This window comes from Scophthalmus maximus, chromosome 2 (assembly GCF_022379125.1).
Source record: "Scophthalmus maximus strain ysfricsl-2021 chromosome 2, ASM2237912v1, whole genome shotgun sequence".
Lineage (NCBI taxonomy): Eukaryota > Metazoa > Chordata > Actinopteri > Pleuronectiformes > Scophthalmidae > Scophthalmus > Scophthalmus maximus.
The window spans coordinates 2,232,690-2,244,734 of record NC_061516.1 but is presented as its reverse complement, the minus strand read 5'-3'; the positions used below and the strand labels follow the sequence as shown (position 1 = coordinate 2,244,734).

Here is a 12,045-nt window from a genome sequence, read left to right as displayed (position 1 = left end):
GACAGTGATGTGGAGCAATGATCAGTGTTTGTTGTCCTGTGGGAGTGCGACTGTGTCAGTCTGATCACCAGCACAAGCACTTCCAGCAAATATATTTAACATGCAGTACTTCAGTTCACATTTTTCCCCCGCTGCTGAAAAAAAGGAGGAAAGTGGCAGCGACACAAATCATGTAGAAGAGTGCAGTGATTCACACACGCAACCACCAATAGGCCTTCAATAAAAGCTCACATGATTCAGTTGCAAAAAAAGTTTATCGCAATAATTCTGGCCTAATATATCGTCTGATAAAAAGTAGTTATCGTGACAGGCCTATGCGACAGTAACCTGTGACCATGCAAATGCTTGGTCACATTATGGGGCTCACAATATGAGCTCCTCAAGTCTGAATGATGGGAATTCTTCCAGTTGAAATGTCGGGATTACAGTATACTAAACTACTGTTAGTTAACTGTAGAGATTTCAATATTCAACCATGTTCAACATCTTCATTCATTTATTTTTAGTCTACGAAAAACAAGAATAATTCAAAAGCTAGTATACGGCAGAAACGTGTATGTGCAAAACTGAGGATAATGGCTGTGTAATGGTTGTGGAACCGCTGTAAACAGTTGTTTTCAATGGAAAGTAGCTAACTGTGGTGTAAAGTCCTATGAGTCCTCCTTTAAACCTTTCGTTGACCTCATTACATTTTCCACTGAGGTCAAGGAATAGTAGATAGGAATAGTAGCTAGGAAGGACAATTGGACCGCACCCCTGGTCACTCTTTTCAATGGAAAGCAGCTGAGGTTTGTCCAAAAATTCATCACATTTGTTGCTTCTTCTTTCTTTTTTAAGTCACTAAAGGATTGTGAAACATCATGGCAGCTGTGGCTGAAGAGGTAGAGAGGGACATCCACTAATCAGAAGGTCAATGGTTTGATTCATGGCTCCACCAGTCCAGGTGTAGTTGGGCAAGACACTTAACCCTAAATTTCACCTGATGTGTATGAATGATGTGACAGAAAAAGTGCTGTGTATAGAAGCGCTGTATGAATGTGTGTGTGAACGGGTGATTGTGACTTGTACTGAAAGTGCTTTGAGCGGTTGGAAAGACTGGGGAAGCGCTACATAAATACAGTCCATTTACCATTGTGATAACATCTGAGGGGAAATCTAGTGAACTTTAAATGTGCAGTAGTGCACTGTATATTAATGGGGACATGATGATTCTTGTGCCATCAGTGAGATAATATGAGCTGATAATATAGCCTGTGTGTTACAAGATTATTGAATAATTGAGTATCCAGCAGCAAAAACAAAGACAAAGTGTATGTGATGAACATTTCTCGCGTGCATACACAGCCACGAGAGAAATTGTCAAGACCAAAATGAAAAAAGTGACAGATGCACTGAGCAGTGCAAAGTGAAATGAGACGGTGACCATGAACAGAACAGTCCCATCAAAGCTTTACTGTCGAGCTCGAAGACAATGTGTGTTTTTGTTTTGCTATCATATTTCATTAAATTGCGAAAATTTGTATCTGGTTTCTTCCTGTATCAGTAATTTACTGATGTCTGCAAAGTGCTAGTTTGTTGTTAATTAAAGGCAATATCAATGAATAAATGCACATGAATCATAAAATATGAAAAATAATCTAAATTAGAAATAATAAAATACCTTTACATTATCACCACATTACCTTCCCACCTGGTTTTGAACGCAGTAGGTTGAATGTCAGAAATCTATTGCCCAGTCTCAGATGGGATACTTTGCTCACTTGATTAACAAATTAACATTTTCGCTTGCCTACTGTCATGTGACATGGAAATGACTGACTTTAACTTCACATTAAAAATCTGTTTCTCCGACACCGTTCCGAACAAAAGGGCATCTTTGAGGTGTTGAGAGCTAACATTTGCTCAGCTTGTTTCTCTGCTAACCTTAGACCAAGATGTACAAAGTTGTACCCTAAAACTGTGACTTCAATGTGAAAGTCAATTTTTATGTTTCTGGCAGATAAAATCCACCAAGCTTAAATGTCCAAACAAGGGGATACGGATACCACTTGCAGGTGACCAAATGAGATTAATCAGTTATCTTGATTAAAATTAAAGATTTCTCTAGGTTTGAAAATAGCTGGAAACATTTGGGAAAATGTAAGTACACAAATCGCCAACACATACAACATAGCTCTAGTAGTTTTTAGGCTTTTTATTGCAGACATGTGACATATTCTAAATTTAGCACAGTTACCAGTTTGCAACAAGAATACAAATCCAAAGAATTTCCCAATAAAATGACAAATTGTAAAACAAGAGAACAACCCAAAACACTGATGTAATGTACCAGATTCTGAATCACTTCTTTACCTTTTTGTGTCATTTGAATGAAATCGAAGTAGTTCCGATTAACCGCTGTTCAAATGGCTTTGCAGCAGAAGGCTGCGACAGCGCGCAGCTGTTTAGTTTCACCAGGTGAAGAGTGAAACAAAGTTTAACTGCAGGATGTGAAAACCAGAGTCTGCCAACTTAATGAATTATGCCAGAAAGACGTCTGACAGACGAGTGGAAATGCAGAGTTTCTTTTTCGGGAAATCAAGAAGTTGAATAAACAAAAGCAGCGAGAACTGTCGCTGGTTGTGTCTTAATGTAAATACGGTTTATACTCCTGACTAACACACACGCGCAGGCACACACAGCACACGGTTATTCCTCTGTGGCCATTAACATTTGTTTTGGCTTGAGGCATCCAGGGCCTGAAAACTGACACACTTGACACTCGACACAGAAAACAAGCACAGGAAAAATGATAAATCAATACAACCTCTGTTAATAAATATCTATCATATACTAAGCTACCAATCATATATCACATGAAAATCATATGTAAAGACAACAAGCAAGAGTTTGTGTGTGGGTGTGTCTGTGTGTGTGTGTGTGTGTGTGTTTGTGTGTGTGTGTGTGCGTGTGAGTGTGTGTGTGTGTGTGCGCGTGTGTGTGCACAGGCGTGTGCGTGTGAAAAAGGGATGCACGGCTCAGCTGATGGGACGCACGGCTCAGCTGATGAGCTGGCGCGTCTCTGGTCTTTAAACCGACACAGCGTTCTGGGCTCAGACACGATGGCAGAGCAACACACAATAGTCCGATGTGGTCGGACACAAATCACAATCAAGCAGCATTGATAATAACTCAGTTATTATAGCAGCAATCAACGAGACACGGTGGTCGGGTACAAACTTCTCAACAGTACACAGCAAGTTAAACTTACTAAAACGTTAAGTTCTGCCCAGAGCTTAAGCTTCTTACTGTACTCAGTGGGGAAACAGGCGTGTGCAGTCCGTCCTTGGATGCGGCGAGGCGGAGGCCTTGGCGCTGGTAGAGACTGACATGGTGCGGCCCTCCTGGTTCGGATTGGACGGCGGTTGACTCGGGTGAAAGCCTGGGGGTTCAGGTCTTCCCTTCTGCAGGGATCAATTAACAGAGTGTTCGTCGTAACGTCTCTGTCTAGTACCAGCGCTGTGTGTTGTCCCACACACGCAGAGAGAAAGAAAAAATGGCGGATTTCGGTTTGTCCGGTGAAGTCGGAAATCCTGAGGCCTGGTTCAGCTGTGTTCACGGTCACTTCTACCTGTTCGCGGGGGATGAAATCTAAGTCTCGAAGTGGTTACTGCCTTTGTAGACAGAGAAATCACCTGATCAGGTTGAGTCTTGCCTGGAAGTGACGACCGGCTGGTGTTGCATTCTATTTATAGTGTCTGTGACGTCAAGGGACCCCTCGCGGTGTTGTGCGGGTCTCCGCCAATGAGGGATGCGAGTTGGGCTGTGTCCACGATCACCCAGAGTCTCGGCACTCTGTTCAGCTTCTGCCATTCCAGAAGACCATGCGTTAACTCAGGCTTCTGAGATGATATGCAGGCCGCAGTTCATTTACCCCCTGTGCTCACGCACAACAATAATGACATAATGTTAATAGCCAGTAAGTGGACCTTACCTATTACTAGCTTTCCCACCACCCCCTGAACTTTCATCTATATCTCACAGACTTCATCCATGGACAATGACAACTGAACAATTTCATAGCACAGTAATTTCAACTGCTCATTAAAGTGGTTCAAAGTTCAGAGATGAAGCCAGAAAGTGGACCTTGACTGAGGCAGGTTTGTTTGTCTGTCTGTCTGTCTCTCTCGGCAGGATCACTCAAATACCGCTTAACCGATTTTCAGGACATTTTATGAATGGGTGGGGCCTGACCCAAGGAGGAATCAATACAATTTTGGAATTAATCCCAAATAAACGGGCAGATCTAGGATTTTTTCACTCTCTTCAGCATGGCAAGGTAGGGCGTAAGCCTTAGCGAAAGTACACTCCCTCAGAGTGAGATCGCCCAAACACTGACTTGAAAAATTTGATACTGAAATAACCACCAGCCGTTGGTTTTTCACACTTTTTTAAATAAGAAATTGGTTCATTTTGAATATTTTAGCATAATGTGTTTAAAATCAACTTACTCAAGAAAAGTTCTGGTTTATCACAGTGTGGGTTAGAAATGAGGAAAAGCCTCTCCCTGCCCTTCTCTGCCTATGCTTGCTGTATTTATGGAGAGAGTGGAGTGAGTTAAGAGTGCTGCCATAATTTAAGACCACAAACAGCGGTTCTTTAGAGGGAAGAAAGATGACAGAGCTAATATGCAGCACAAGCAATGAGACTGTCCACCCAGAAAATGTAGGTGTCCATGGTTAGAGCAGGTAATCACAGAACCCTCTGATTTGGTTGAAGAAAAACAACCCCTAAGGTTCAGCTTTTTTCAGGCTGTGGTTGAGGGTTAAAACCATAGCTAGAGATTTTTTTTTCTTCCATTCTCTCAGACCTTTTTTGGCCACGCAGCCACTGGTCTTGATCTTTGGGCAGTTGCTTCATTGAAAACTGTCTCGGTTATTTAATTTGTTTCAATTAGTCCCGGTTATGATGAGGCTGGACATATGTGAGTCACAAATGCTTTACCTCCTGAAAAGAAAAACTGCCTGTACAAAGCAGAAATAGCGGCTCAATAAAGCTGACAGCTGGTTAATTGAGTAAATGGAAAACATTAAACTTTATTGATATCACTTAGAGCCTTAGGACGGTAATAACATTCTACAGATGGTTTAATGATTTCCTTATTTAATTAAATTATCAGAACAAAATGTATGATGAACTTTCTTAAACAGCTGTCTTATCTTAAGAGGTTTTATATGGCAAAATTTGCATAAAACCAATTGAATTATTAAAGTTATTTATCAAATATAATGAAGAAATCCATACAATTTTGCAGGTAATTTTCAGCTTTGCATTGGGTTTTAACCATGACGTCATCTGCATAGTGTTGTCCATCATTTCTGAGGATGAACACCCTTCTTCTTGAAAGTAAACTTTTGTCACTGGGTTGCAACAGCGAGGCCAGCCCTAAAATCACCAATGTCCATGACTGACTGACTGACTGAGTGTTGAGGTTATATTAGTGTTGGTCGAGTCATCCGATTGGCTGTTGTTCTTTGATTGGCGTGAACAGTTTCTATTACATCATCTGAGGTTCCTAAAAGATCGCATCAATGTTACGCCGCCTGTGTTTTGATTCTAGCTAGCGCTTAGAATGCATGCTAACGTCCGAGCCATGGCGCATAGACTCAATGGGGAGATATTGTGGCAGAGGGCATCGGTCCTGAGTGGCAGCCCCCATGGAGTCCAGACACTGGTAGTGATGGTGGTTGATGACTTGCTGAGTTGATGGATTGAGGAATCCCATGAGTCTGCACAGACTGGACGGTGATGGGGAGGTTGAGGGTACGGAGAACAGCAGCATGATAAAATGAAGTAATGATGAAATATTTTGATGGGAGTGGCAGCATCCGTTAAATATTAGCAAATGCAGGGAACTCCTCAGCTAGGTGATGTTTTTTAAGTAATATTTTGAATCGATTTTAGCTACTTTCTTGAATGATCTGTCCAGGCATGGTGTTCCATTTACTCATCACTCTGTATATGAATCAATCAATCATTCTGTTCTAAGCCAATACAATAATGCACACATTGTTATTTAACAAATATCAAAAGGTATTCTAATGAATTATGTTGGTATTTTTGTCATCTACACGTATAACTGAATTGATATTGATGCATATAACCCTTTAACCCATGGAGATGAACAATTAAGTCAAGTAATAGTGGATGCCGTAATATTGGATACACAAAGAACCCTTGAAGAACCAGTGGTTCTCTGTGTGTACTGCTCGATTCACATGCACATACTGTATATACCACATGGTTAAACATGACAACAAGCCATCCAGAATTCATTCCCCCGTGCTGATGACTGAATGTCAAGTTATTGTAAATATTGGTTTTCTTAAAGTATTAACTACATAGCCAATTTACCATTCAGTATTTGTGTTAAGGTCCGGGTTCACTGGATGGGGAATGTTATGCCATTGAAGTGGTATGTGTTTGGTTACAAAGGAGTGGGGTTTAACTACCCCTGGTATTTATTATAACTGTGTTAGCCCAATTGAGATGAAGGCTCATGCTATAAACATTGTCCAGGTTATTAAAGCAGCTTTCATAAGAGTTACATAACAACTGATACTAAAGGACTGAGAAAAGCTTTAGCCTCATACTCAAATCATATTGTCATATAATATTGAGATGCAGATTTTTGCCTCCATCCCAAATACAATCCAGGCAAATGTAGAAAAACTACTTTTAAAAAGGGGTTTAACAGCAATGTGACCATCCAGAAACTATTTTTAGGTTAGTCTAAATAATCCACAGACTTCACTGTGAGGAGTTTGCATTGATATTACTTTCTACAGAAGACTGAATTACCAACAGGGCAAAGGAGGATGCTGCCTCCAAACCCTCATGAGCTCCAAAGGACCAGTATTGTTTGAAATTGATTACTTACTAATTTGTTTTATTATATACGACACTAAAGCATAGTTGAAAATTGGAATTCATTAAGGAGTCTATTACATTTTGCCTCATTTCTTATGAAGGCTCCTTGCGATAAAATCCTATTCCAGTACCTTCAATTTTTGCCAAGCTACCAGCTCCAGGGATGGTAATGTTAGCCTGTTTATCAATTGATACAGTACGATTGGATGATTGCCATGAAATGACTGTAATTAAATTAGTGCAGACAGACATGGTTCCCCAAGGATGAATCCTACTGATTGGGGTGATTAACCAACTTTGTGTCCCTTGACTTTCCCCTTAGGCCCAGCATAACAGCAAGTTTTCCAGTTTATCCAATACAAAAATCTGCAACACAAACAACATTCCCATTGGCCTCAGCTCTACCTTGTATTTTGTGGTGATAAAATATTAACATTGGAAATTTTAATATTAAATGATAACTTCAATTCATTATAAGTTAACCTCAGGGCACCACCCTTCAAAGGAAGGGAAACGATAGCCAATCGACTGATTCAGTCTCATTTACAATATACTAATCAATTTGGAATTCTGATTCTGATTATGCCATTCTATATGCCCAGGTTACTTTACCAAGTCCATGGAAGAAATAAAGAGTTCTTTTGGGGTGCTGTTGGTGTGTCCAGAAAGATTCAACAATTTTGCTGTGTGGTTTCAGTGTCCTTTTGTGTCCTCAAAGAGTTAGATGCTGGACACTAACTCTGCTTGGTGGCTCCTGAGCCCAAATAAGTTGACAATAACTTGTGTCTGCCACTGATATGAAAACCAGACTTTCCAGCCGTGGTTGGTCCTTTGGCAGGCTCTTACACCACTGCCTTTTGGAAGTTGTAGCAGTCTGCTTCGGTAGGCCTGCATGGAGGTCAGGATCTTCAGAGAGCAGAGGCATTTACTCCCTTGAGGGAGGTAGGAGAAAAGGGAAGAGAGACTTTACCCCTCAAGGGGGCATGAGAAAAGAGAGTGAGTAAGGGGGGCACTGGGGTTTTATAGGCCTGTTGACCCCCTGGGGTTTGGGACATACGGTGACCACTGGTTGCTGGAGCTTGGAGGAGAGTTCACTCCCAAGATGTGATAAGGTAAAGTATCTTGGCTGTCAAAGTTTTTCCAGTCCGTTCCTTTATCTCTTGAACAACGGGCCACATGGTCAAGTCCTCCATTTTGTGAGGCACAACATAAGCTAGATAGGTTGGCATTGCTACACTGCACCAGAGGTAACAGAGAGAAAAAATTAAGATATTTTAAGTGAACCAACTCATCATTATAAATCAAGAATGCTGCATTCTATGAATATTACAAGCTGCAACCCACTTTAAACATTAGACATAACGTGTGTGTGTGTGTGTGTGTGTGTGCAGTAAGTGTGTGTGTCCCATTCATGACCTCAGGTTTGCCAGACCAGTTGTCTCCCTTACTTTTATATCCCACTCACTTTCTTGCTCTCTCTTTCCTCACAAATCCTTTTCTCTGACATTTGGAACTTTTACTGGCCTTATCTGTGAGACGGCCCTCTGTATACAAGCGTCAGTGTTAAATGTCTGTAGCTTCTCAAGCCGGACCCACGGGTCTTTGGATTTGAACATAATCTTTCCTCTAGGAAAGGAGCTTTCCTGTAGGAAATCTTGTAAATGTCCATGCTTGTCTTCAACACCGACTGTACCAACAATAACACAGTTATTAAGATGTTGGCCTGCGTTGGCTCACTTCAGTTTACTGTAGTGTGTGGCACCAATATAGACATAGTGCTGCGTGTATGTGTCTGTTTTGTTTGTGCATGTATGTGTATGGTGTATATAGCACATTTGCATGTGTATTTATGTGTGCCATTCATGTGATATTAATAGGATGTCTCTATGCATGCTGTGTGAACACAGTGAGTGTTTTGTTTGTATGTGTTTGCATATGTGCATAATGCACTATCTCTGACTGTGCTGACATTTGTATGGTGTGCGTGCATGGATATGTTTGTTTTGTGTTTGTGTGTGTGAATGATATGTAATAGGTCCTGACATCTGGCTTCCCACGAGGAGTGTTTTGTTCTTCTGTGTTTAACTCTCCCCAGCAGAAATAAATCTGGAATTGGCTACAGGTCTCCTGAAACGTATTAGGCTCTGTGTGTGTGTGTGTGTCTGCACATGCTGTATCAATCTCTACAGTTGTTTAACCACCGGCAGCTTTCAATTCTCTTTTTATTTCTTTGTCTTTCCAAAACCCTCAAGTCCACCTGCCTGAACAACAATTGCAAAAACAAAATATATTTTTTTATTTTTCATTGCCACAAAACCACAAGTATGAATTATGTCATGATTCAGATTTTTTTGACTGATCCTCCACCTCTGTGTGATTACATTCAGGCAACTGAAGTGCTTGATTACGTTTAGACAAAGATGCAAAGAAGATAATGGTTTGAATTAGGGCAAGAGCTACAGCCGTGCTAGCTAGTCTTTGAGGTTATAGTTTGGCAACGTGATGCTTTGAGATGAAAGCAAATGTTAACATGATACATGCTCACATTGAAAATGTGACCAACATGTTTTCACTTGTCCACATCTGCAAGTATTGATCATAAACCAATTACTGGACAAATCATAGTTTTGACCTAAGGATTATTATAGAATACATCTTATCATTTTGGACACAACACTGTACCAAATTTCATGGAAACCCATCCAATAGTTGTCAAGACATTTCACTTAAAACCACAAAGGTCAAAGGTCTTGAGTCAGGTCAAGAATCATGACAGTCGGGCTAATAGTTGCTGAGGTTTTTCCAGTCTGGAGAAGAGTAGTGGACCTACTGACCAACCTGCCAACATGTAATTCCTTGAGCCAAGCAGTTGACTTGGCTGAAACTCCATGCCCCCTGAAGGTCGGCCCTGTTATATACGACAGGCAGAACGTCATGTTGTAGAAGTTCTCATAACATTTGATCAGTTTATGCCAGTAACTTATGGTTTGTTTTGACTAGAAGCTAACACTCGCGCTGTTCCAGGCAGGGCCTCAGTCCGACCGTGGCCCTTTCAGAAGATTTGAACTTTTTGGAGACTTTGTACCATATGTCCACGATGATAAATCCAACATTGAATGACTTTTATGATCATTTATCCCGTTTTTCATGCAAAAAAGGCTACTGTTGTTGTTAGCGGACTTCTAGCCATCCCTTTATGATCTTTGACCAGTCGGAGGCTTTGTTACAGACTTTGTACTAATCAGACACTGTGTTGTTGACTGGACGCAAATTTTGAAGAAAGACAAAGATTTTAAAATGAGAACAGGACAGATCACTCTTCCTGTTTACTCCTACTACTACTACTGACACAGTTTACTCCTCTGTGTCATTGCAGACAGGAACTATTCTGCATGGCACAAGTGACTTTTTGGGTTGAAAAACCAAAGGACTTATTTGTAGAAAAATGTACATAACTTTTGATTTGCATTAGATCAATGTTTTGGATTGTTTTCCCTTATAACCAAGGCTTGGAAGAACAACTTTCAAAAGGGAAAAATCATCATTGTTGTCTGGTGTGTCATTATAATACATCTCTGTGAGATTCAATTTCCGTTTAGTTTTTTCTTTTGTCTTTATGGTCAAATAATTATTTATACATTCATGTGATATCACTGTAGCATACATACTCTTTTAGCCTAGGTTGCACTCTCAAATATGACTGCAAAAAGTCAACTGAAGGAAAAGCATTTGAACAAACAGTGTCGTCAGTTTTCTAGTTAGGACAATCCCTTTATGCCTAACGCTTCAACCATTAAACACAGTTAAAGATAGTAGAAGATTTGTGTATATGGCCAGTGCTAATATCTGGATGTCAAAACCCAATGAACAATTCCGTTGTCCTTCCTTGACATGTAAAGCCTTGACTGATTCTTCCAAAGAATTTAAGAAAACAGCTTTGATTTATTTAAATATTCCTACGAGAAGGGTAAAAAAAAATCCATTTCCCATATACATGTCATAGCATTGCCGGGTCCTTTTTCTGTTAAACACAGCTTTATTACCTTCACCTAGGTGTATCAAGGTCAACTGATGCCACAGAATGACAGGGTGTGTATGTGCATGCAGGTATGGGGGGCACATTTTTCCAAAAAGAAAAAGCCTAGCCTATCTTTAACATCCTGTCCCCACCTCTTAAAAATGGAAAAAGGATCCTTTGTGAGGGGTTGGAAGCTCAGGTTGAGAGAACAAAGTCCCTATAAGGGTGTAAACGCGGAAGGAGCACTGAAATGTCAAAATAAACCCTCCTTTTGGGAAGGCTTGATAGGTGATAGATCAATGTCCCTTTTTCATGCTAGGAGATGTTTTTGAGGCAGTGTGCACTGTCCCACTGCTAAATGTATGATATTTGATGTATGATTGTTGGGTAACGGCTTAATTGGAGGAAATGAAGAAGTTGATACAGCCACAAAACATACAGGGTGGGCCTGCAACAAAGCATGGAAGAACTTTTTTCTAAGACTTTACTAGACGGAACCCCAAAGCTTTTGTATTAATCTTGTACATTGTTCATGTTCCTAATGGCAATTAGGAACATTAAGTCATACCTTTCATCAAGTCATACACACATCTCTCAGTCTATAATATCTCAGACAAATAAACTTACTTTTATTCTTTCTTGCAGAACTCCTTCTCTAGTGTCTTTCACATGGAGTACGAGGAGCTGGGTGAAGTCCTAGATGCTCCCAAAAGGTAAATTGATCACCCTCAACTGAACCCTGTTATTAAATTAAAAGTCCTGTAGATTTAAATTGAGCGTACTCCCAACTATTTCCAGCGATTATTAGCAGTAATGTTGCCTTGAATTTGAAGACTACCCTTTTCCTCTACCCCAGAGCCCCTTAGATGACGTTTGTGTAATGGGATTCATTAGATCACAGAAACAGAAAAACAGGGATGTAAGGCAATATATTGGCAGCATGGAAAGTCTTATTGTACACATTCAGTCACTTTGAATTGAAAGTGAATAGACAAGACAGAGCAACTCAGACCAATACTAGTGTGTTTGCTAAGCTGATTTGCAGACCCTCCAGATATTTTTGAGGTAATCCACCTACTCCACCTGCCAAATTCCTAGACATTTAATCATGAGCTTTC

At 40.4% G+C, this 12,045-nt stretch overlaps 1 protein-coding gene across 4 annotated transcripts in view; it reads left to right on the top strand.

Moving 5' to 3' along the window:
• pde5ab (phosphodiesterase 5A, cGMP-specific, b) overlaps window positions 1-12,045 on the top strand; it is a 100,561-nt gene that overhangs the window by 53,557 nt on the left and 34,959 nt on the right. For all 4 annotated transcript variants that reach the window (XM_035625671.2, XM_035625670.2, XM_035625669.2 and 1 more), the window contains exon 8: window positions 11,573-11,640. In XM_035625671.2, coding sequence (XP_035481564.1) covers window positions 11,573-11,640 — 68 coding nt within the window. The remainder of the gene's footprint in view (window positions 1-11,572; window positions 11,641-12,045) is intronic.